Here is a 26,005-nt window from a genome sequence, read left to right as displayed (position 1 = left end):
ACTTCAAGCCTGATGCAATTTGATGTCCAGACACTAGAAGCCGCCTGTCACATTAACAAAGTCTACACATGAACTCTTGGGTCACTCAGAGAGACGTCTTTTCATTGATAGACAAACCTCCATGTTGTCTATTGCCCTGCATTGAAATACAGTTCTCTCCTTAAGACACCACCTCCTTTGCAGCCCTTCAAAACAGAGGCTGCTTCCTCCCTCTCATCCTATTGATGCGGGTTCTTCCCAAAGGTTTCCAGACAAACACATCTTGTCCCTCAGATAGGAATGCCTGCTGCTCCTGATGCAGACATCTGGTTATTGCACTTTTAGTCTCTTCAATGCCATCATCTTTCAAACTTCCAGTCATTCTGACTCTTTGATTCTTGGATAACTTTGACTCCTCTTCTTTCCAATTTCTGCCATTTGGGTGGACATCCTAATCAGGGTGATTTGCATCTCAAAGTCTCCAAGAATTCCCCCGAATTTTCAGATCAAACATTTAGCTTTCTGACCACAACCTCCTGTCCTTCTGGCTCTTTCACAGAAACCTGAGTCCCTTAGTTCCTTCATTTCCTCCGTCTAGCTGTCCCGTTCCGGGCTCTTTGTTTTCCGTACCCATAGATCTCTAAAACTCTCTGAAGATGCTCGCCTTACCTTGCACCTCTCAATCTACCATCAGCCTTCCCTGTGCCTCCTCTTCTGTCTGCTGGTACAATCCCAAACTCATGGTTTTCCATCTTTATCTTTTAACAGCCTCCTTAGCAACTGTTCCAAACTTTCACCACTCTCCTCAAACCCTCTGTCCATTCCCTTCTCTCTGAGTAGCTAATCTTGCCCCCTGGTACCCTGAGAAAAAGGATGCCATTAAACGAGGGCTCCCTAAACCCTGCACTTTACTCGAAAGGAGAGACTTCCTCTCCTCTTTCATTAGTCATCCTTTCTTTATCTTTAAATTCTTATTGGCCATGACCTATGGACATTCAGAACTCTTCCATATTTAAAGAAAGAAATCCCACATTCTCCTCTAGATTACATGCTGATTCTTGTCCACTGCTAGGTCACTGTGCATACGTAATATTTCCTGAATGAATTCCAATCACTTCCCCTTATAATTTGCACTTCATAAAATGACCCTCAGTCGCCTCCCACTCTCTCCCTGAACAGACCTCAGTTTGGCTCCTCTTCACCCACCTCTCAACATGCTCTTCAACTGAGGCCTCGTTGTTCCCAAATCCAGTGGACACATTTTTTAGTTTTGAATTTCAGACCTCTGCCCCACCTGAGCAGTTGCCCTTTCTTTCCCTTGAACTCGAAAACCTTGCTTTCCCTGACAGTACCTGCTCACGGGCCTCACAGCTCTGTCACTGTCCTCTTTTTCTGGACATCCATCTTTCTGACCTTCATATGTATTTTCCAGCATTCCATAGCCCCATGGTCTTTCCACACCAGTCACCCAGAGCAAGCTCACCTGTGCTTTACATTTTGGCCATTACCTGTATGCTCGTGCTTCCGGTCCAGATCTTCCTCTCGACTGTCCAATCCCTGTAAGCCAGGAGGACTACTGGGAAACAGCACCAGGCTGCCCCACATGCGTCTCAGACTTAGTGCATCTCACGCTGAACTCATCATCGTGCTCCCTTGCTAACTGGCACACTTTCATTTTTAACTGTCCTCCGGATGCCACTCTCTGTTCCTCGCCCCCCCGGTCAATCTGTTTCCAAGTGTCCTCAATTCTACTTCCTAAATATCAAATTTCTTACTTCTCAGGGACCCGGCCACCACCTTGCTCTGGCTGGACTGCCTAGCTCTCTTTCATTAAAATAATCTCCCGCTAATTCAGGCCCCTGATGCTGCAACCAGAGTAATTTTTTTCTGAAACGCAAATCTAGTCCTGTCCTTTTGCTGCTTAAAATCCTTCCATGGCTCCCCATTGCTCCTGGGTGTAGAGCTTTGTCATTATCTGGCCTTTACCTGTCTCTTCAGATGAATCTTTGTCCCTCCCAGACTCACACTTGACAGTTCAGCGTTTGGTTGTCTGCACAGACCATGGTTCCTTACCTTCATCTCTGTCCTAAAGCTGCCTGCTCCCTGCAGGCAAATGGCTTTCCTGACCCCTGCCTGCCTAAGTCCTGTTCATCCTACAGTCCCCAGCTCTACCGACCCCTCCAAAAGCCATGTAAAGCATCCCTACCCAGGGCACACAATACCCTGTACCTAGCAAATATTACATTTTCATGTGTTATCTCCCTAACCAAACTGACCATTACACCAGGGTCTCTGTTTTTGTTCCTTAAGTGCTTAGTCTGTACTGAGTGCATATAATTCCAAAGTGCAAAAATTGTAGTAAACATAACTGCTATACGGGGCATGTAACAGTGTGGCAGACACCATGAAGCAAGCCACATACACTCCCACACTGTTCCTTACAACTTCCCCAAGATCATGGCATCCACACTGATTCAGTGGGGACTTAGAGAGATGAAGGGGCTTGTCCAAGGCCACACAGGCAGAAAGGGTGGAGCCTTGTCTGCTCTAGTTAGAGTACTAAGTCCAAAGTCAAACCTACGCAGTCAGGCACGTGCAGAGACTGCCAGCTGCCCGCTCCATCTATTCTCTCCTACAATTAGGGTAACAGAACCCCAATTTTATTTGGGGGTGGCAAAGTTCCCAGTTAACAGACTACATTTCAGCTAGGTCTGCTTTGTGATAGTCTTACAGGATTTCCAGCAGTCTCCTTCACATGAAATGTGGACCAAGTGACTAGAGGCCCAGCAACCATTTGGGGCTGAGGTATCTTTGAGGATGGAAGCCAATACTGAAAGGGGGGCACTGAGAGACAGGAGCCTGGGCTCCTGATCACCCCATGGGCCCGAGTGGTCATGGTCTGGCTACCTCCAGACTTCATGTGGTGGGAAAATAAACTACCCAGTTCTGCCACAATAGTACAGCTCTGTTAATATGTAGCCAAACCGGCCTGACCTGTGGTGGCACAGTGGATCCAGTGTTGACCTGGAATGCTGAGGTTGCTGGTTCAAAACCCTGGGCTTGCCTGGTCAAGGCACATATGGGAGTTGAAGCTTCCTGCTCCTCCCCCCTTCTCTCTCTCCTCTAAAATGAATAAATAAAAATAAAAAATAATTAAAATATGTAGCCAAACCTGGGGCAAAGAATTAGGCTGAATTTCACCCCTCTTGATTCCCTGGGGGCCCACTCAGAGAAGGAGAAGCCAGCATGGGTGATATAAAGTGTTTCTTTATTTGAACATCATTCCACCTGTACTGAAGCTCAAATCCAGCAGCAGCAGAAGGGATCTGGACCAAAATAAGTGTTACCGAATCGGACAATGGACAGTGAGGACACATTCAGACAGAACTGACTAATGAGGTGTAGACAACACCAAGCTACCCTAAAATGCACAGCATTGGCCCTCTGAGGTCTGCTGGTCAGAGCTCTGGGAAGGACTGTGGCTCCCTTGTTCCCTAATCAGGAAACTGCAGTCCCACCCAAAGGCTAGCCCTGAGCCAGGCAGGGGCCTGTGGAAGTTTCTCAGCTGGGAATATCCCAGCTTTTCCAAAGAGAGGGTCTCCCTTTCTCAGTTTACACTGGAAGCTGGAGAAGGGGGATTCCCCTGGGTCCAAGCAGGAATCTCAGAAGAAGGCCAAGGAATTTTTTCCCCCACAGCTCCCAACATCTGGGCTATTCCAGGCATGAAAGGATCTTGCTTCTACTCCTGGTCCTCACACTCTCAGGAAAACAATGTTTTCCTCCAGGGCTACTGGTTCCCAAAGAGTCAAGTTTTCACATCCCAAGGACCCAGAAGAACTTCATCAAGCAGCGCTCTGAACCATTTCTAGGTTGTGGTCACTTCGGCCTCACCTGAAAGGGTCCCCAGAGCAGGGCAAAGAAAGTCGGGAGTGCCACACCCCTCTGATCCTGTCATAGTCAGGGGAGGGCCCCTCAGAGACCCGCTCAAAGCTCAGCTTTCAGGGACCAAGAGCACAAGAGACATTTTCTCTGCTCCCATCTCCTGGTGAAGGCTAAATCCCAATGCCTGCCTGGGGCAAGGGCATTCCCCAAATGTCCCCTGCCCATTTTGGCTTCCTCTTCCCAGAAGCCATGCAGACCATATCCCAGTGTCCCCTGAAGCCCCTGCCCTTCTCCCACCTCTGCTGAACCCTCAGGGACAGAGCTCTGGTTTGGTCCCAACTCCTCCGTCTTTCCCTTCCCTGTGTTACCTTAAGTGTTCCTCAGCCCACCCAACTCTGCTTTCCGAACCTGAAACTCTGGCCAGGGCAGCCGCTGGCTGAGTGGGTTTGGACACGGACATATTGTCAGACTGCCCCAAAGGGACCTGGCCTCCCTCTGCCCTACCACTCACGCACTGAGTGGCGCGAACTCACTCAGCAATCATCTGGCCTGTTCCCCTGAAGTGAAGGCGTTGGCTGCCTGGGCCCCTGTCCTTGGCTTCTGAGGGGGTAGGTTCTAACCTTTCCACAAGGCACAGGTCTGGTGGCCCCCGGGGGGTCCCCTCACACAGTGCACACAAGCAGCTGCTTCCCATTCCTCAGCATCCTATCACCTTAATCATCCTCCTCTCCTCCCCCCACCAGCCTCCTTCCTTAGCCCTAATCCTCGCTCCATCTTTCCAGTCCCCTCCCCTCCGCCACCCCAGGTTCTCTGTTCTTAGGTCCCCCTCTGTTCACTCTTTCTCTCTCCTGTCTCCATTTCTAGATCTCTCAGGATCCCTCTCTTCCTTGCTCCCTCTACCTCTCCCTCTCTCCTGTCTGTTGTTTTCTTCCACCTCTATCTTCTCCCCATCCCTGACCACTGCTCCTGCCCTGTCTCTGCAGCCTTTCCATACCGGGCTTTGGCTGGGTCTGCCCCCCACTCCCTCCCTCCCACAAGAGTCCCCTCCCCCTCCCCTTCCACCCGGGACCCTGGGGCCCAGCCCCACCTGCAGGCAGCCTGCTGGGCCTGCCCCAGCAGGGGCTGCAGTACAGGGCTCAGCAGGAGCAGGAGAGAGAGGGGCACAGTGCTGGGTAGAACACTGTAGGGAGGTGTTGGCACAGGAGGAAGGAGGGGAGGCCAGGACTTGGGAATCTCCAGGTTTTAGGACTCCTACCAGGACCCAGCATCCGATCCCAGGAAGGGTCCAGACAGGAGACTCAGCAGAGGACTTCTACAGTCTATCTCGGACACCCTCCCTCTCGAGTCCCAGTCGGGTGGAAATGAACATAAGTTTGGCAAATACATGACACTCGCTGCTTTTCTCCCCTCGTTTGGTTGAGGCCAACAAGACAAAGTGGAGGGGCCGCACTCTCCTCCCCAGTGGGCCCGGCAGCCGGGACCCCAGACAGAGCAGGCACACCGGAGGAAGCCCAGCTGCTGCCTGAGCGAGGGCCTGAAAGGGGCTGTCCAAGCCGGGCCAGATGGCTCTGCCCCCAGGTCCACACGCAGCGGGGGGTCCAGAAACACCTGCCGTCTCCCTTCTTTGCTCCCTGCCAAGCGGGAAGGAGATGCTCCCCACAGTGGGAAGAGAGGGAGAGAGAAGACCCCTCATCTGCGCCCCATACTTACACACGCACACACGCTCACACACACACGCACGCACACTCATGCCTCGGCTCCAAGCACTGCCCATCGGGCTGCAGACCCTGGGCATATCGCAAGGCGAGAGGTGGGCAAGGAGGAGAAAGAGGTGAGGACAGGGTTACAAGGCCTGGGGATGGGACAGGGGTACCCTGTTCAGAGGTGACCTGCAAGTTCAAGTTATGCAGAAAAGTATCAAAGAGGCAAGAGAGTCTCTGCCCTTAGCAAATGCCAGGGTCAGGCGGAAAGAGAAGGGGAGGAGGAATGATGCCTCCCCTGAGGCCCCACGGTTAGGCCCCCTCCCCAACCTCCAACCCTAACAACAGGGCCAAGGAGTCTGTACAAGACAGGCCGGGTCAAGGGTCCAGTCAGCGGCGCGGCGGCCCAGCAGAGGCCAGGCCAGCCCCAGCCGCCCAGAGTTCAGGCCGCTCCTGTGGTTGGCCCAGAGCCCGCCTGTCTCTTCTTGAACCTGGGCTGAGCAAGGCGCCGGTACAGGGAGGCCCTCGTGGCCCCGCTCGCCATCTCCCTTGGCGCAGCTCAGGCTCCCCCGGGAGAGCCGGGAGCACCCTGGAGCGAGAGCCAAGTGGCGCTGAGGAGGCTGGTGACACCTGGAGCTCTGCACAGATGTGACGGAACCATCGTGGGCAAAAAAAAAAAAAAAAAAAGTAGGAAAGAGTTTGGTAGCCCTGGGGCAGTGTCTTGAAAATGTTTCCGCGGAGACAGGGACCAGAGGAGGCAAGGACATGGCCAGGCAGCCACACCCAGACTGAGGGGCCCTGGGGTGCCGCCTTCTCGCAGAAGGGCCCCAGGCCAGGCAGGGGAGGAAAGGAGACCCCAAGGGATGTCCGGCTCCCTTGGGTCAGGTGAGGGAGGGGCAGAGTCAGGCCGTCCCAGGGTCTGCAGGGCCTCTTCCCTCCCCTGGGCCACACCCCGCCCCAACCTCTCGTCAGTCTGGAGCTGGCTGGCGGTAGCAGATGAGAAGTCAGTCCGAGATTTGGGTCTTCCCTCAGAGCTTGAACGGAAGGTGAGAGGACAAGAGGTGGGACACGCTGAGGGCAGATCAGTTCCTGGGCTGTGAGTCTGGCCTTCAGGGTCCCTGGGAGTGAACGACAGGACAGGGGAGAACTCCCCAGCTGGAGACATCACCCCCTGGCCGCAACACGGAGCTTACTGTAGAGCTCACAAAATCTGAGAGAGAGAGAGAGAAGTGGAGAAAATCAGAGACCACCAGGGCATTGGGGCTCCACTCCCCGGCCAATCCTCAGGGCAAAGCTGGGCAGAGGAGTGAGCCGCACAGGCTCCGAAATCCCAACCAGGCCTCTGACTAGACGGATGGTCTTGAGCATGCCATTTGACATCACTGAGTCCCCACTTCCTCATCTGCATGGGCAGGAAAGCCTCGCTCACAAGGTGCTGCTGAGGGTCAGAAAGACAGGAAGACGCCAGCTAAGGACTCTGCAGTGTTTGGCACAAACTAAATGCTGGGAATTATAACAATTTATTTTGTTATAAGTTGGCTTAGAACTGATCTGTAAGGCTCACTCATCTTGAGATCTTAGTGAGGAATAATGATAGAATCATTATTCATCTGGACACTAATATCACTTGTAACACTGAGCTATTAGGGTGCTTGGGGAGGGAGGAGAGGACGCTGTTTGGGTTCACCTCACACTAGTCACATCCCCACCCAAACCCCTTCAGAAAGAGCAGATAGCTGTCTTAGTCATGCACTTCTAAAAGCTGCCATCAGAGGGCAGGCCCTGACTTCATACCAATACCACAGAAACCACAGGGCAACAGGGTGTCCAGAGGCCGGATGCTCAGAGCTTAGATCAGCAACAGCCCAGGAGGGGCTTAGAAAAAGGGCAGGCAGTGGGCAAGAGCATGGCCTTTGGACTTGGAATGGGTTCAAATTCTGGCTCCACCACTTAGGTGACTGGGCAAGTGATTGGACCTCTTCAGACCCCAGCTTTCTCATTTGTAACATGGTGGTCACGATGCCTGCCTAATGGAGAGTCACGAGGAATGGCAGCTTGTCCTGAGCATTCACCACGTGCCCCTTATAAGCAGAACCTTCCTCACAGGACAGCCCTAGAAGGTGGTATGTTCTCACCACACTCACTTTATGAAGTGCAGGAAACAGGCTCAAGGAGGTGAACTCACTTCTTAGTTCAGCCTGTTCCCAACACAAATAAGACAATCTGCCTTCATAGTCCAAGGGTTCCACCACAATACTAAACTCCTACCAAATGAGAAACCACCATTATCCCTATTTTATAGATGAGAAACTCCAAGAGATGAATATAATTATAAGAAAGTGCTAAATGTAGACCCAGCTCGTACTAACAGCTCAAGAAAGGTTGTGACTATGAAAACAACTATTTCTTACGGGAGACAGTGCACACCTAGACAGATGGGGTCTGTTCACTGATGCCATGCAGTGTCTCCCCTTGCTCAGGGTAAGGTGGACTCCTGGATCAAAAGACCAAGCCTCCTGTGGAGAGCTATCTGGCTCTATCATTTTAATTGTAAGTGTGCAACTTCACTTTTGGAAAACCCCAAGGAGATACTTAATATATAAGAAGACACAGACTAAGATGTCCATTGTAGCATTGCCAATAATAGTAAAAACGTGGAAACCTCACTAATAGCTCCTAAAAGGAGAATGATAAGAAAGTACAGTTCCTTTTTTTATGTAATGCTAAGCATTGGATAAAAAGGGCAAGATAGCCCTGGCCGGTTGGCTCAGTGGTAGAGCGTCGGCCTGGTGTGCAGGAGTCCTGGGTTCGATTCCCGGCCAGGGCACACAGGAGAAGCGCCCATCTGCTTCTCCACCCCTCCCCCTCTTCTTCCTCTTTGTCTCTCTCTTCCCCTCCCGCACCCAAGGCTCCATTGGAGCAAAAAGTTGGCCCGGGCGCTGTGGATGGCTCTGTGGCCTCTGCCTCAGGAGCTAGAATGGCTCTGGTTGCAACAGAGCGACACCCCAGATGGGCAGAGCATCGCCCCCTGGTGGGCGTGCCAGGTGGATCCTGGTCGGACGCATGAGGGAGTCTGTCTGCCTCCCCATTTCCAACTTCAGAAAAACACACACACACACACACAAAAGGGCAAGATGGTTCTCCAAGAAATGATAACGACAGATCTTTATGACATGCTCCTGAATGGAACACAAAAAGTGATCTGAGGAGGGCGTGTTTAGAATGCTACCTGCCCTATGTCATATTAGTGCTTAACACTACTCTCTGTTTTTTAGGGGTTCTTTATATTTTTCTGAAGTTGGAAATGGGGAGGCAGTCAGACAGACTCCCACATGCACCCGACTGAGATCCACCCAGATGGCCATGGAGCCATCCTCAGCACCCGTGCCAACTTTGCTCCAATGGAGCAACTTTGCTCCCAGCTGCAGGAGGGGAAAAGAGAGACAGAGAAGAAGGAGAGGGGGAGGGGTGGAGAAACAGATGGGCGCCTCTCCTGTGTGCCCCACCGGGAATCAAATCCGGGACTCCTGCACGCCAGGCTGATGCTCTACCACTGAGCCAACTGGCCAGGGCCTACTCTCTGTTTTTTAAAGGGACAGATCTGGTTTGAAGACACACACATTGGCACTGACAACAGTGGTGACCCCTGAGGCTCTGGCCTTATGTGTAATTTCTTTCTTTATTGTATTTTAATGTTACTTGATAAATACAATAGACAATATATAATACATGCAATATATTAGGTATAAAGCACCACTTAAGAGTGTAACTCTACCAATAATGTGTGCACACCCACCTGCCCACCATCTCCTACTCCTGGCTTCCCCCATCCATCCCATCCCAAAGACACATAACCACCATCCTGCCATTTATATTTCTCATTTATTTGCTTAAAAAAAAACAGTATTACCATAAATATATGTATGTTTAAGCTATACATTGGTTAGTGGTGCTTGGTTTTTGCACTCAGTAAAAACCTGACTGTATCACGTTCTAGAACTTGATTCCCCACCCCCTGCCCCAACAGTATGTTTCCAGCAAGTACCCATTCTCTTTTTATAACTGAGGTTCATTCACTTTCAGCTATGAACAATTCTGTGATGTGATTACATCACCATTTATCTTGTCGATGGCCATTTAGGTTGTTTTTAGTTGTCTGCTATTTTGAAACTGCTGTAAGAGCATTCTTAAACGTTTCTTATGGGTTTATACTCACAGGTGGCTTTGCTGGGTCACAGGCGCACAGATGTTTGGCTCAGAGGGATAATGTCAAATTGTTTTCAAGGTGTTTGTACTGTGTGTACCACTCTCAATTTCTGCTTCACTATAGACTTTGAGCTGCCCAGCCGTCCAGGCGCAGCCCTCCCTCCCACCTCCCCGCCCCCCCCCGTCCCTCCCCCCCCCCCCAGTGGAAATGCGCACTTGCCTTTGTTGTCCTGCTTGAGCTCCTCCTGCAGCAGGTCTGTTTGCCGGTTGCCCAGCACAAAGGCGAGAAAGGAGAGGATGAGGGCGTTGAGGATGCCGATGATGGCCAGGATGTACGCCCAGCGCACCGAACAGTCCCCCAGGGAGTACTTCCCGGTCTTGGCCCCGCACATGTCCCGGATCGTCTCAGCATCCCAGCCATCCGGGAAGATCATGCAGCCCAGCACGAGGCACAGAGCTGAGGGGGCGCGAGGCCCAGCCCGCGCCGCAGTCAGGAAGGAAGAGAGAAGGGGATGATTACTCCTCAGAGCCCGAGGACCCCCAGGAACCCTCTTCACTCCACTCATAAACCCAAGAGCCTGTAAACTAATTCCTGTGGGTTACAGAGACTCTAGGGCCTGTGGTGACATACTGCCTCTGGGAGCAGAAGCTTTCAGGAACCCATAATTCCCTTTGCCGCCCCACTCAAATGAACTCCTCCTCCAGGAAGCCTTCCTGGAAATATGAGAAAATAGCAAACCTACTATAGCTCCCTTTAGCATCTTGGCCATGCTTATCCTCTCCCATCCTCATCACCATTTATTCATTTATTTAGGTCGTTCACTCAACAAATATTTATTGCGAGCCATTTTCCTTTCTGTCAAGATGCTGGTAATATGTTCTCATTCACACAGTTGAGTACTGTGCTCAGAAAACAGACTGGGATGAGTCTGTTAGCTGTTACTATCATTAAAACTAGTCATAATGATAAAAATAATAACCACAAATAAGGAAATAATTGGGGAGGCAGGGGCTTGGTTTCAGATGAAGGGAGAAGGGTCAAGGCTAAAAGAGTGTTTGAATCAAAATGGACCCTTGCTGATTCCTTCATTGGCACCCTCTCTCTCTGGATTTAGTGTCCCACTTTGGTCACTCTCCAGAGTTCTTCCCAGTGTTAGCCTAATGGATGGGACTCAAGTGTGAGCCAGTCAGCACCTCACATTTCTCTGGTAACTGTGACGGGCACACGCCACAGAGAATCAATTAGAGCCAACTAGCCTCCCCTCTGCCCCTCCCCTCGCAGTGCTGGTGGCCATATGACCTTTGACTGTAGTTTGATGTAGCCCTCTTAGTGTCTGAACCTGCCAGTGACTGGGTTACTATATCTGAAACCCAAAGACTGCACACCAGCCCACTGGGTGGGTTTTATTTTATTTTTTAATTTTAGTGAGAGGAGGGGAGGCAAAAAGAGACTCCCGCATGCATGAGACTGGGATCCACAGGGCAAGCCCATTAGGGGACAATGCTCTGCCTATCTTGGGGCTTTGCTCTGTTGCTTAGCAACAGAGCTCCCTCCCTTAGCCTGAAGGGAAGGCCACAGAGCCATCCTCAGCACCCAGGCCAACTTGCTCAAACCAATCCAGCCATGGCTGTGGGAAAGCAAAAGATAAAGAGAGAGAGAGAGAGAGAGAGAGAGAGAACAAGAAAGCACGAGCCTGACCAGGCGGTGGCACAGTGGATAGAGTGTCGGACTGGGATGTGAAGCACCCAGGTTCAAAACCCCGAGTTTGCTGGCTTGAGCACCAGGTCATCTGTTTGAATGTGGGATCATAAACATGACCCCATGGTCACTGGCTTGAGCAAGGGGTCACTCAGTCTGCTGCAGCCCCCTCCCACTTGTCAGGGCACATATGAAAAAGCAATCAATGAACAACTAAGGAACCACAACAAAGAATTGATGCTTCTCATCTCTCTCCTTCCTGTCTGTCTCTCCCTCTCTCTGTCTCTGTCACACACAAAAAAGAGAGAGAGAAGCGGGTGGGGTAGAGAAGTAGATGGTCCTGCCAGGCCTACACTCTACCACTGAGCCAACTGGCCAGGACCAACTGGGTGGGTTTTATATGACAGCAATGACAAAGTGGGGGGTGGAGGTCAGTTCTGCCTCCTGTCCATGAGGCCTATCTAGTAACCAGGATAGAGAGGGAGCCCTCAGCTTTGCCACCTTCCTCCTGAGGCCCCAGACTCCTGCCTGACACCAAGGGGGGGCCTGTCTCCCTTTCTCATTTGGCTTCTTCTGGCCTCACACGCCCTCCCTGTGACAGACCATGTCCCTGCTGCCCCTAGGCTGTGTTCTTCATGCTGTTGCAGGACTCCAGCACAGCACTGTGACCCCACACACAGTCTAGCAGGCTTCCTCCCCTCTGCAATGCTTGCCTCCTCCAACAGGACACTCAGCTCTAGGGGACCAAACACCCAGCCTGGAGGGCTGGGAGGAGCTCCTGCAAAGCGAATGGCAAATACAAAATGCCCTGAGGCGGGAATGAGCTGGACGAGTTAAAGACTTCAACAAATTTGGCCTGACCAGGCAGTAGCGCAGTGGATAGAGCGCAGAGGACCCAGATTCAAGACCCCGAGGTCGCCAGCTTGAGTGTGGGCTCATCTGGTTTGAGCAAGGCTCCCCAGCTTGAGCCCAAGGTCACCGGCTCGAGCAAGGGGTCACTCACTCTGCTGTAGCCCCCCCCTCAAGGCACTGCTTTTATGAGAAAGCAGTCAGTGAGAAACTAAGGAGTTGCAACGAAGAAGCGAAGAAGTGATGCTTCTCTCTCTCCCTTCGTCTGTTCCTCTCTGTCCCTTTCTATGACTCTCTGTCTCTCTCTCTGTCTCTCTCTCTCTCTCACACACACACATACACTTCAACAAATTTGAAATGTTCGTTAGACACCCAAAATATTGAGGAAAGTTGGGGTAGGGTTGGGGAATCAGTGCTGTCGATTAACTTGGGGAACTGTGGGCATGCAAATCCCTGGAAACTGAAGGGAAGGCCCAGGACTGAGTCCTGGGGTGCTCCAGCATTTGCTGGATGAGAAAAAAGGAAGAGTCTACAGAGAAAGCTTGACCCATCCATTTCCCTAAACATCCTTGACACTTTGCAAAGCCCTCCAAGCCCCTATTCGAGAGGGCAGGAGAATCAAACTTAAAAGTGGGGGGATGAGGGAGAAGGAGGGGACTCAATATAACCCTTGCCTCACCCTCGGTGAGTGTGTTCCCACCCACCTATCCGCCCCACCCTACCCCTCTCAACCCCCCACCATGAGGCAGGAATGCGGAAAGAGCCTGGGGAGTGGGCACACCCAACCAGCCCCTCCGCCTCCTGTCCAGCACTCCCCTCTAGGGTGCAGTGTTTTCTCTCCCATCCTGAGCATTCCCGTCTCCATGGAAACCGCGCCAGCATCCCGAGCTCCAAGCGCGTTGCACCAGCTCCTGCTCTCAGTCGGAGAGAACCCTCTGCACTCAGCTCTCAGTGAGGTTTTCTTCCCGTGGCTCTGCGTCTGCACGTCCTCTCTGCCTCTGCCTCACCACGTACGCCTCTTTCCCTAGCCCTGTGTCTCTTCCTAGCTTTCTCTCTTTGCATCTGTCTCTTCACATCCCCCTCACTTGGGCCACTAGTCTATGTATCATGCTCAAGTATTGGTCTTGACCCTCACTCTTCCCTCTTCTATTTAGATCTCTCAGCATTTAACATTCATTCAACACCCCTCCTTTTCCTCTCTTCCTTTTCTCACTTCTCTTCCTTCTCTGCATCTATCCCTTGGTGCTTTCCTTTCTCTGACTTCCCTTTTACACATTACACATGTAAATTCTTTTTTAAAAAGATTTTATTTGTTGATTTTATGGGGAGGGGGCAGAAGTAGTTGCTTCACTCTAGCTGTTCATTGGTTGCTTGTTGCATGTGCCTTGACCAGGGATTTGAACCTAAGACTTCAGCATTCCAGGTTGGTGCTCCAACCACTGCACCCTCACAAACCAGGCTCCACATATAAATTCTGAGTGGCAGGCACTGTGCAGGGTGCTAGGGACACTGGCAAGCATGGTTTTGGACCTCAGGAACAGAGATGTGTGGGAAGGAATAAAATCAAGTCTGTACACAGTGCTTGGAAGGAAACTGACTAGGGATGGAGGCCTGAATAACAGGGTGCTCACAGGAGGCTGGCAGTGGAATCTTTCTCCCCATAGCTCTCTGCTTTTCTGCCTCCTTTGCTCTGCAGGGTTTTACATGATGGCTATGGGTCCCAAGGGCTGCTCTGGGAATGGGAAACGTCAGAAATCAAGCAAGTGGTGGGTTTCCCTGAACCTCAGGAAAGAGAGGAAAGTACCACTAAAGATAGCTTAAACCAGAAAAGTGACCAAGAGGTTCAACCATCAAGAGATGGAATGACTAAAAACAAGGCAGCCTTCAGCATCCCCATCAGCTAGATGAGGAAAGTGAGGCTGTGGTCTTTGGAGTCCAAGTTCAAGTCTCTTTTGAAAATGATCAGCTGGCTAAAGAGCTGGCTGCTTTGAGTAAGGCACAGGCACAAGTGCAGGGTGCTCCTTCTCTGATGCCTGGCATTATAATTCTTCATGGCAGATCATCCTGTGCATTGTGGGATGTTTAGCATCATCCCTGGCCACTATCTACCACATATCAGTGACACCACCACTCCTAGTCATAATAAAAAAAATATCTCCAGATATTGCCAAGTGTCCCATGAGGGACAAAATTGTCTGTGGTTTAGAACCACTGGTATAGGGGAAGGGGCCCTCAGATGGGGCATGTCTATTCAATTACCCAACAACCCACTACTTTCCCTGTTCCCAAAAGCCAGGAGATGTTGTAACAAAATATTAATAGTATTAATATTGTCAATAATGTGATTATAATGTTAACAAATACTATTGAGTGCAAAACTGTGAGCTAAGGTTCTGTGTTCCTGACAGTCATATTTCATTTTATCCTATAACAAAATCTATGAGGTGGAAAATTATTGTCATCATTTTACAGATAAGGATATTGAGGCTCAGAAGGACCAAGGTATCATGTCCAATGTCACACAGTTAGTAAGTGGTAGGATCGGCATTCAGACCCAGTCTTTACTTAATATTTTTCTTTGAATAAACTCACTTTTTAACTTAGAAACATTTACTTAAAAAGTAAGCTTTAGATCCCTATCAAAGAAAAGGAAACCAGGATCACTTGACATAAATAGAAAGAAACTATTTATAAACTATTTATATAAATGTAATTATAATGAAACCAGGAAAATGTTAGAGTTTAGCTATATGCTTTTGCCTGAAAAATGCTCTGAGCCTGAAGGCTGCTCCCTCATTTATTTTTTAAAAATGTTATTTATTGATGTATTTTAGAGAGAGAAAGGGAGAAAGAAACATCAGTTTGTTGTTCCACTTATTTATGCATTCATTTGTTGATTCTTGTATGTGCCCTGATGGGTGAATCAAACTCGCAACTTTAGTGTAATGGGATGAGGCTCTAATCAACTGAGCTACCCACCCATAGCTTGCTCCCTCATTTAAAAAACTTATTAGTATGTGTGATAGGAGTTAAAGATACACTAGCACCAAACTGAGCTTTCTCCTTGAACTTAAGAAGCACTATCCAGCCTGACCAGGCAGTGGCGCAGTGGACAGAGAGTTGGACTGGGACCTGGAGGACCTAGGTTCAAAACCCCAAGGTCGCTGGCTTGAGCGTGGGGTTGCTGGCTTCAGTGTGGGATCATAGACATGACCCCATGGTCACTGGCTTCAGCCCAAATGTCGCTGGCTTGAAGCCCAAGGTTGCTGGCTTGAGCCCAAGGTCGCTGGCTTGAGCAAGGGGTCACTAGCTCTGCTGCAGCCTTCCCCCACCCCCTCAACCCCCCTATCAAGGCACATATGAGAAAGCAATCAATGAACAACTAAGGAGACTAAGGAGCTGCAACGAATATTTGATGTTTCTCATCTCTCTGTTCCTGTCTGTCCCTATGTGTCCCTCTCTCTGTCTCTCTCTCTGTCTCTGTCACACACACAAAAAAGAAGCACTATCCATATGTACTGCTTCAACAAGAGGCTCAGCTCCACTTTATACTGTGCAACTACAGGCAAAGTCAATTTACCTCTCTGGGCCTTTCTTCATTTCTAAAATAGGGGTCATGACATCTGCCCTATTAATTTCATAGGGTGTTTATGAGAAATGACAGAGGAGAGAAAAATTATTAAGGGTGAAGTGGAAGCAGGTCATGGTAACTCTTGGCAGAGAAGAAAAAATGTTGAACAGAAGAGACAAATCTTTTCCCAGATATTCAAGAAATGTTAACAGTGACTGCCAGGGGTAGGAGATAAGCTGAATTTTTACATATAACCATGACAGAAACCAATAGTTTACTATAACATCTTTTCATCTCTTCTTTATTACTGTTAGAACCCCAATATTTAAAAAAAATTTTGATGTATGTGTGTGATAGAGACAGAGAGACAGAGAGAGGGACAGATAGGGACAGACAGATAGGAAGGGAGAGAGATGGAAAGCATCAATTCTTCATTGTGGCACCTTAGTTGTTCATTGATTGCTTTCTTATATGTGCCTTGACTGGGGGGCTACAGCAGACTGAGTGACCCCTTGCTCAAACCAGCAACCTTGGGATCAAGCGGGTGAGCCTTACTCAAACCAGATGAGCCCACGCTCAAGCTGGTGACCTTGGGGTTTCAAACCTGGGTCCTCTGTGTCCCAGTCTGATGCTCTATCCACTGTGCTACTGTCTGGTCAGGCTAGAGCCCCAATTTTTAGCTGAGGACTTGGCTGTTGAAAATAAAGATAGCATTTTGAAGTCTCTTCTGTAACTGGATAACTAGGCCATGAGACTAAGTAAAAATGTCTGCAGACATGTGATGCATTTGTTATGTGTTATAAACAGATTTATAATGATGGTGGAGTATACTCCTTGCTGCACTTTTCTTCATCCATTTCTCTACCTGCTGACTGAAATGCAGATGTGATAGCTTAGGGCTCTAGTAGCCATTTTCAACAATGAGGACAAGGGCTATACCCCAGGAGTAGTGGAGCAGAGCTCTGGAAGAAGCCAATGACCACGAGCTACTAACCATTTCTGGACTGCCTAACTCTCAGGAACTGGTTTTACAAAAGATACTAGAACTGCGGGTCATTAAGACACTATTATTTGGGGTTTTCCTAGAGCACGCAGCCAAGCCTAGTCCTAAATGATATGTTATTCCTTCTGAATTTTGTATCATGTATGTATTAGGGAAGAAAATTTTTAACTGTGTGTCCTTGGGTGAGTCATTTCACCATTCTGAACTTCAGTTTTGTCATCAAAGAAATGGTGTTATCAAGGCCACGAGGTAGATTGGGTGGTCACCATTGAGGCCTCATTGTAAAGTGTAAAGGGGGCACACTTTGAAAACAAATGGCAAGATGCATTAAAAAATTGGAAATGCACTTATCATTTGACTCAAAAATGTATCCTTTGGCTAAACTTGTGCATGAACACAAAGGATGTATACAGGGTGTTTACTGCACCCCATTTTAATAACAAAAGAATGAAATGTCTATTAAGAGGGAAATGATTAAATAAAATATGATGTATCCATACCATGGAATACTATAAAACTATTAAAACAAATGGAGTATAATTGTCATGGAAAATCTTCTAGGATATATTAAGAAATTTAAAACTCAAGATACATAAGATTCTATATAGTGTGATCTCATCTATGTTTTTTCTTTTTTCTTTTTTTTATAAAGATTTTATTTATTCATTATAGAGAGGGGGGGAGAGAGAGAGAGAGAGAGAGAGAGGGAGAGAGAAAGAGAAGGGGGGACGAGCAGAAAGCATCAACTCCCATATGTGCCTTGACCAGGCAAGCCCAGGGTTTTGAACCGGCAACCTCAGCGTTTCCAGGTTGACACTTTATCCACTGCGCCACCACAGTTCAGGCTGTTTTTTTCCTTTTTATTTATTTATTTTTATTTATTTATTTATTTTTGAGAGAGAGAAAGATGAGAAGCATCAACTTGTAATTGTGGCACTTTTTAGTTGTTCACTGATTGCTTCTCATATGTACCTTGACTGGGGGGCTCCAGCCAAGCCATTTGACCCCTTACTCAAGCCAGTGACCTTGGGCTCACGCCAGTGACCATGGGACCATGGTCCCACCCTCAAACTGGTGACCTAGTGCTAAAGCTGGTGAGCCCATGCTCAAGCAAGATAAGCATGCACTCGAGCTGGCAAGCTTGGGGTTTCGAATCTGGGACTTCAGTGTCCCAGATCAATGCTCTATCCTCTGTGCCACCAGTCAGGCCCCATCTATGGTGGGTTTTTATATGTGACAGAGACAGAGAGAGACAGAGAGAGGGACAGATAGGGACAGACAGACAGGAAAGGAGAGAGATGAGAAGCATCAATTCTTCATTGTGGCACCTTAGTTATTCATTGATTGCTTTCTCATATGTGCCTTGACCGGGGGGCTATAGCAGAGAGTGACCCCTTGCTCGAGCCCGCGACCTTGGACTCAAGCTGGTGAGCCTTGCTCAAACCAGATGAGCCCGCGCTGAAGCTGGCAACGTTGGGGTTTCGAACCAGGGTCCTCTGCATCCCAGTCTGATGCTCCATCCACTGCGCCACTGCCTGGTCAGGCCTATCTATGGTTTTTTAAAAGGATGTACATACTATGGGATACACTGCAACAGTTAGAGAGAGTGGGTAGCTCTGTAGGGGCTGACACAATAAGCTTTCTGAGACATGATTTCTACTGAAGACAGCAATCAAAAAATTAAAAAAACCAACATGTAGTTAGTGTTTTCTGTGTGCTTGGCACTGTTCTGTGTTATGTGTATGAATTCATAGTTATCTCCATTTACAAGGAGACAGAAACCTGGGAGGGAAGAAGAGGGTGACACTTACTTTTCATTCTATAGCTTCCTGTACTGTTGAAAGTGTTTAATATCTGCTTATACAAGTTGTCTCTCCTCTATCGCGGGGGTTAGGTTCCAGAACCCGCTTCGATAGGCGAAATCCACGAAGTAGCAACCTTATATTTATTTTATTATTTATATATATTTTAAGGCTTTATAAACCCTCCCCACACTCTTATAAACACTTACTCTGCTCTTAAACACTTTCTACATTCTTTTTTTTTTTAATTTTTATTTTATTTTTTGCATTTTTCCAAAGCTGGAAATGGGGAGGCAGTCAGACTCCCGCATGCGCCCGACCGGGATCCACCCGGCATGCCCACCAGGGGGCAATGCTCTGCCCCTCTGGGGCGTCAATCTATTGCATCCAGAGCCATTTTAGCGCCTGAGGCAGAGGCCACAGGCCATCCTCAGCGCCCGGGCCATCTCTGCTCCAATGGAGCCTTGGGTGCGGGAGGGGAAGAGAGAGACAGAGAAGAAGGAGAGGGGGAGGGGTGGAGAAGCAGATGGGCGCTTCTCCTGTGTGCCCTGGCCGGGAATCGAACCTGGGACTTCTGCATGCCAGGCCGACACTCTACCACTGAGCCAACCGGCCAGGGCCTACATTCTTTTTTTTTTTTTTTTTTTTTTTTTTTAACAGAGACAGAGAGAGAGTCAAAGAGAGGGACAGTTAGGGACAGACAGACAGGAACGAGAGAGATGAGAAGCATCAATCATTAGTTTTTTGTTGCAACACCGCAGTTGTTCATTGATTGCTTTCTCATATGTGCCTTGATCGTGGGCCTTCAGCAGGCCAAGTAACCCCTTGCTCAAGCCACCGAACTTGGGTCCACGCTGGTGAGCTTTGCTCAAACTAGATGAATCCACGCTCAAGCTGGCGACCTCGGGGTCTCGAACCTGGGTCCTCCGCATCCCAGTCTAACGCTCTATCCACTGTGCAACCACCTGGTCAGCCTACATTATTAAACCTATGTAATTTTAACAACATATAAAATTCTATATGAGTACTCACCAGTGAATATACTACAACTTGAATGATGAAGATGCGATTTAATATTATTTTGATGTTTTAATTATTTTTGTCTTTATATTATTTTCATTTTTTAGGCTGGAAAATGCTTATTTTACTGCAAAAATAATTAAAATAATAAATATATTAAAATACCTATATATAGCAAAATCCCACAATATAGCAAAACGCTGCAATACAAAATTAGATGTATACAATTTAAAAAAACGCCGTACAGTGAGACCATGAAAAGTGAACCGCTATATGCTGAGGGACAGTTGTATTACTTTTATATTAAAAATGATTTTATGTCCTAGCCAGCTGGCTCAGTTAGTTAGAGCATCACCCTAAAGCACAGAGGTTGCTGATTTGATCCCTGGTCAGGGCACATACAGGAGCACATTAATCTGTTCCTGTCTCTGTCTCTCTCTCTCTCCCTTCCTCTCTCACTAAAACCCATAAATAAAAAAATGCGTTAGCCCTGGCTGGATGGCTCAGTTGGTTAGAGCATCATCTTGAAGCTCAGAGGTTGCTGGTTTGATCCCCAGTCATGACACATACAGGAACAGATCAATGTTCCTGTGTATCTCTTTCCCTTTATCTCTCTAAAATTAATAAAATGTAAAAAAAAATTTTAAATGATTTTATTACATTCAATCCTTTTCCACCTATGTCAAGTCATGAAATCTTCTTAAGCTTTTAAGAAATAATTAAGAAACTAAAGGAGAGTTAAAAGGAAGGATAATATTTGAGCTTGGGGAATAAAATTTGGGTGAGACTAAGAAGTGATGAAGAATTAGTAAGAGAAAATATATTATATACACTGGTTTTTTTTTTTAAGCTTGTACTAGAAATATGCCTTTATATAAATCTATTTAATGATGCATTTCATGTTTAGCTCTTTGAATAGAGTTTTATTATAATACCATTACACCATCCTCAAAGAATATTCACTAAGTTGGGCACTCCTAGAGGAAGGCCTCTATTTTTGCTCATCTGTCCCCATCATGCCTGACACACCACTGCTAGTACTACTCATAACTGGACAATCAGACTGGATGTCCCTGCGGAGACTCCAAAGAAGTTTGCTAAGGACTGAATTGTGTCACCACAAATTTGCTATGCTGAAGCCCTATCCCCCAATGTGATTCTATTTGGAGGTGGGCTTTTGGGAGGTAATTAGGGTTAGATGAAGTCATGAGGGTGGGCCTCATGATAGCATTAGTGTCCTTGGAAGAAGAGAGACCAAGGCCCTGGACAGGTGGCTCAGAGGATGGAGTGCAGTCTCTGTGCACTGAGGTCATGGCACACCTGAGAAGCAACCAATGAGCGCGCAACTAAACAGAACAACTAAGTGGAACATCAGGCTGATTGATACTTCTGTCTCTCTCTCTCTCCCTTCCTCACTCCTTTCTCTCTCTCAATTCAATGAAAGAAAAAAAAAAAAAAAAGAAGTGACCAAGAGCTTGCTCTCCCTCCCCCTACCATGTGAGGACACATAGCAAGAAGGCAGCCATCTGCAAGCCAGGAAGTAGGCTTCGCCGAACCCAAGCAAGCTGGCACCTTGATCTTGAACTTCTCAGCTCCAGAACTGTGAGAAATAAATTTCTGTTGTTTAAACTTCCCAGTGTGTGGTATTTTTATGTCACTCTGAGCTGATGAAGACAAGGCCACTCCCCTTGCTCCTAATGTGGCCTTTCTGGTGTGCCACCTCCTGATTTTTGGCTGGGGCTCTTCATAGTGGGGCCCTGTAGATGGACGCTCAGTGGGACATGAGTGACAGGTCTCAGTTGGGCATGAGGTTTGGCTGCTGCAGCCGAAGTAGAGCACATTGAGGGGCTCCACAGGCTACCAAGAGAGCCTCCGGCCCTCTAACTACCTACAGGTCCCCAGAGGCTCTGTGTGGTAGGTCCCTCCTGAGCAAGAGAAGAACAAAGTCTACAAATCACAGGGGGCAAGGCTGGAGAGCAGCCCCATATGGTGGATCTCAGGCCTCAGAAAGCCGTACGCCATGGTGTCTCTGCAGGCCAAGCCTGCACAGTCATCCCCCAGCAACCACTATCCTCTCCTCAAGGTGCTCCCAGCACAAATGTGCAGCTCTGTTCATCACAGACATGTACTAGAAGGTTCAGAGCACCAAACTAGAAACAATCTAAATGTCTATTCACACTGCGATGGAGAAGTAAGTTGTGCATTCTCGTCCAATGGAATGTTATATAGACCTGAGCATGAACAAACTGTTGCTATGTGCTACAACTTGAATGTATCTTGGAGTCATAACATTAGGAAAAAATGTGACACCATTTATATGCCATTTTTTAACAGGACAGTGGTTACCTTTGGGAGTAGTGACTGGAAAGAAGTATGTGGGTATTGATCTGGATGCTATTTACATAGATATGGTCACTCTGTGGAACTTCTCTGAGCTGTAGACCTGAGGATTCTTGCACTTTTTCTGCAAGTATGTTATACATATGGATTTAAAGAAAAAGGCCGAAAATGATTGTATGTAATACGTAAACCATTGTATATAATATGTAAACACTGGAAATAACCTAAATGCCAATAACCTAAATAGCTTAAATAACCTAAATAGCCAATAGGTCATTGGCTATATAGTACACCCATGCAATAGCACATTACACAGTCATAAAGGGAGAAAGGGGATTTTTTTTTCAAATATTGTTTCTTTCTTTCTTTATTTTTTACAGAGACAGAGAGTGAGTTAGAGAGAGGGATAGACAGGGACAGACAGATAGGAACGAAGAGAGATGAGAAGCATCAATCATTAGTTTTTCATTGCGAGTTGCAACACCTTAGTTGTTCATTGATTGCCCTCTCACATGTGCCTTGACCGCGGGCCTTCAGCAGACCAAGCAACCCCTTGCTGGAGCCAGGGACCTTGGGTCCAAGCTCGTGAGCCTCACTCAAACCAGATGAGCCCGCACTCAAGCTGGCGACCTCGGGGTCTCGAACCTGGGTCCTTCCGCATCCCAGTCCGAAGCTCTATCCACTGCGCCACCGCCTGGTCAGGCAGGAAGGGGATTTTTAATGGGCTCATGGGCAATGACATCTGAATACATTACTAAGAGAAAGGCAAGCTCCAGAGCAACACATAATGGTACAAAGCTAGCATTGTGTAAAGAGTGGGGAAAGAATAGTGTGTGTATTATCTTGCATGTACAGAAAATAGTGTTTCTGGAAGGATTTATAAGATTCTGATACCCTGGTTACTCCTAAGGAAGCAACTGAATGGCTGAGGGACAGGGGCAGGATGAAGACATTGCACTGATAGCCGGCTACACCTTTTGAATTCAAAATCATGTGAATATTTAACTACTAAAATTTTCAGGCGGGTGGGAGTTGACTACTACTAAAAAACTATTGCCAAAGATTATCATTCACTTGGAATGGAACAGTTTTTTTTAGATATTTTATTTATTCACTTCAGAAAGGAGAGGAAAGAGGAGTGGGGGAAAGCAGAAAATATCAACTCCCATATGTGCCTTGATTGACCCGGCAAGCTCATGGTTTCTAACTGGCGACCTCAGCATTCCAGGTCAATACTTTATCCACTGTGCCACTACAGGTCAGGCAGAATGGAATAATTAAAGCAACAAAGGCCTGACCAGGTAGTGATGCAGTAGATAGAACACAGAGGACTCGGATTCGAAACCCTGAGGTTGCTGGCTTGAGCACGGGCTCATCTGGCTTAAGTGTGGGCTCACCAGCTTGAGTACAGGGTTGCTGGCTTGAGTGTGAAATCATAGACATGACCCCAAGGTCGCTGGCTTGAGACCAAAGGTTGCTGACTTGAAGCCCACAGTCACTGGCTTGAGCAAGAGGACACTCGCTCTGCTGTAGCCCCCCCAGTCAAGACATATAAGAAAGCAAGCAATGAACAACTAAAGTGCTGTAACGAAGAACTGATGCTTCTCATCTCTTTCCTTTCCTGTCTGTCTGTCCCTGTCTCTCTCTCTGTCTCTGTCACAAAAATAAATAAATAAAGCAACAAAGAATGGCACTTCACAAGCCAAATGTAACTCACAGAAAACAATGGATTAATCACAAATACATAAAAATCTCTAAACCTTTCACACTTAGCTTCCCAATAACTAGAAATTTATCCTAAGAAAATGTTCATGGATATGTTCTAAGATTTAGCTATGAGGATGTTTATCACATTGCTATTTAGTAGAGAGAGAAGTTTAGAAAGAAGGAAAGAAAGGAGAGGAAGAAAGAAGAGAAATAATAAAGGAAGAAAAACAACTTAATATCTAACTATACAGAAATATAACTTTCATACCATGGAGTACTACCCAGCTATTAAAATTATACTGAGGAAGATTTATTCAGACAGGAAATATTCATGATATGTTAGGTTTCAAAAGGCTATAAAAATAACATAATATAATTGCACTTTGGGAAAAATACCTATGTAGTTATATAGAATTCACCATGTGAGGCAGTATACTAAATACTGTTCACGCATTACTTCATTTATCCAAGGTCACACAACTGGTAAATTGTAGAACCAGGATTTGAACCCAGACAGTCAGTCTCAGGAGCTGCTCATAGCCAGTACTCTATATTGTTATGAGTTTAGATCAAACTACGCTCATAAAAATGAGTGTAAATGACTGTTTCTAAGAGAGTGAGATTATGGGTATAATTTTGTTCATTTATATTCTCCAAGTTTTCTACAAAGAACAATGATAAATTTACAAAGTCTTAGGAAACATTCCCCCAGCAAGGGACACTAGAGGTCTGTAGGGAAAACCTCTGACAGGGAGAGCCCTCAGGAGGAGGAGGCTGTCCACAAGCCCCTCCCTACCACGTCTGAGCTTTGGCTCTGCTCCTCTCTCCCCACCCCCCACCCCAGGGCAGGGGCTTATTTTATCTTAGAAAATAAGCTTCTCCTAACAGTCAACCCCAACCCAACCCACTGGATTTAAAGACCAAGGCCCAATCTCCCCCCTCCCCAGCAAGAGACAGAGACAGACAGACAGACAGGAAGAGAGAGAGATCAACTCATAGGTGGCACCTTAGTTGTTCATTGCTTGATTTCTCATATGTACTTTGTTTGACTGGGGGGTGGGGTGGCTTTAGACAAGCCAGTGACTTTGGGCTTCAAGCCAGCTACCTTTGGGCTCAAACCAGCGACTACGGAATCATGACTATGATCCCACGCTCAAGCTGGAGACCCCACGCTCATGCTGGTGAGCCCACACTCGAGCCAGATGAGCCTGTGCTCAAGCCAGTGATCTCGGGATTTCAAACCTGGGTCCTCAGCATCCCAAGCTGATGCCCTATCCACTGTACCACCACCTGGTCACAAGGCCCAATCTTAGTGCCTCTCTCAGTTGGGAATTTCAGTGGACCGACTCCTATGCCTGGGCTCCTCACTTCCCATCTAGCTCCTTGATGCTAGGAGGCACTCTGACTCCCGTTTTTCCCGCTCCCGCTCCATACCTCCAATCCATTAACAAAGCCCATTGGCTCCAAAAAATATCCAGGAAAGACCTCTTTTCTCCATCTCCATTGCTACCATCTGACCAAGCCACCATGATCTCCCCCTGGAATGATGGCAGCGGCTCCTCACTAGATCCTCTGCTCCCACCCCTGATACATCATTGTCTATTGTCACTTCAGCATCCAGAGTAACTTTCAAAACAGATGGTGTCACTACCCTGCTTAATGCCCTCCCAAAACTCCCAGTTTATTTGCACTCAGAATAAAACCTTGATGCCTGGTCCAGGCCTAAGAGGCCCACAGGTTTGCCTACCTTCCCTTCGAGTCATGCGGCCTCTCACTCTGGCCACACTTCCTCTTTTCTGTCCCTTAAAACATGGCACATTGAGAGGCCTTTGTGCTGACCCATCCCTCCCCCTCTTCCTCTAAGTTGTTCAGTCCCTGCATGTTGTTCCTGCCCTAGAGAAGCTCACAGCTGAGTAAGGGGACAGTTAAGAACACAAACAGTTCTATCTGGAGACAGAGACACTGTTCCAGAGAGATGGGACACCCATCACTTTGTGTGGCAATTATCTGGGAACAGTATGTACACCTGCCCCACCCCCGCCCAGCCTGCATGGAGCCCCTACCCTCCTCCTAACTTTTGAATCTGCAGGGGTGTCCCCCAGGCTCAGGCTCAGCTCTGCCACAGTCAGTGCTGGGATCTGCTCTCCTGGATCCTGCCACACTCCCTCCAGTTTTGGGCATGGCCCTTCCGGGTGGCCCCATCCCTTTCCTGTCCCCCTCTGTCTCCTCTAGCAGGCGTTCTTTCTC

General features: G+C 47.8%; 1 protein-coding gene across 1 annotated transcript in view; it reads right to left on the bottom strand.

The window, feature by feature from the left end:
- Window positions 1-4,937: 4,937 nt before the first annotated feature.
- Window positions 4,938-26,005, bottom strand: part of LHFPL4 (LHFPL tetraspan subfamily member 4) — a 45,531-nt gene continuing 24,463 nt past the window's right edge. Inside the window, exons 3-4 of the mRNA XM_066245693.1 lie at window positions 9,988-10,224; window positions 4,938-6,771 (exon numbers count right to left, since the gene is read on the bottom strand). Coding sequence (XP_066101790.1) covers window positions 6,671-6,771; window positions 9,988-10,224 — 338 coding nt within the window. The 3' untranslated portion in view covers window positions 4,938-6,670. The remainder of the gene's footprint in view (window positions 6,772-9,987; window positions 10,225-26,005) is intronic.

Source organism: Saccopteryx bilineata, chromosome 10, assembly GCF_036850765.1.
Source record: "Saccopteryx bilineata isolate mSacBil1 chromosome 10, mSacBil1_pri_phased_curated, whole genome shotgun sequence".
Classification (NCBI taxonomy): domain Eukaryota; kingdom Metazoa; phylum Chordata; class Mammalia; order Chiroptera; family Emballonuridae; genus Saccopteryx; species Saccopteryx bilineata.
This window is presented reverse-complemented; position numbering and strand designations above follow the sequence as displayed.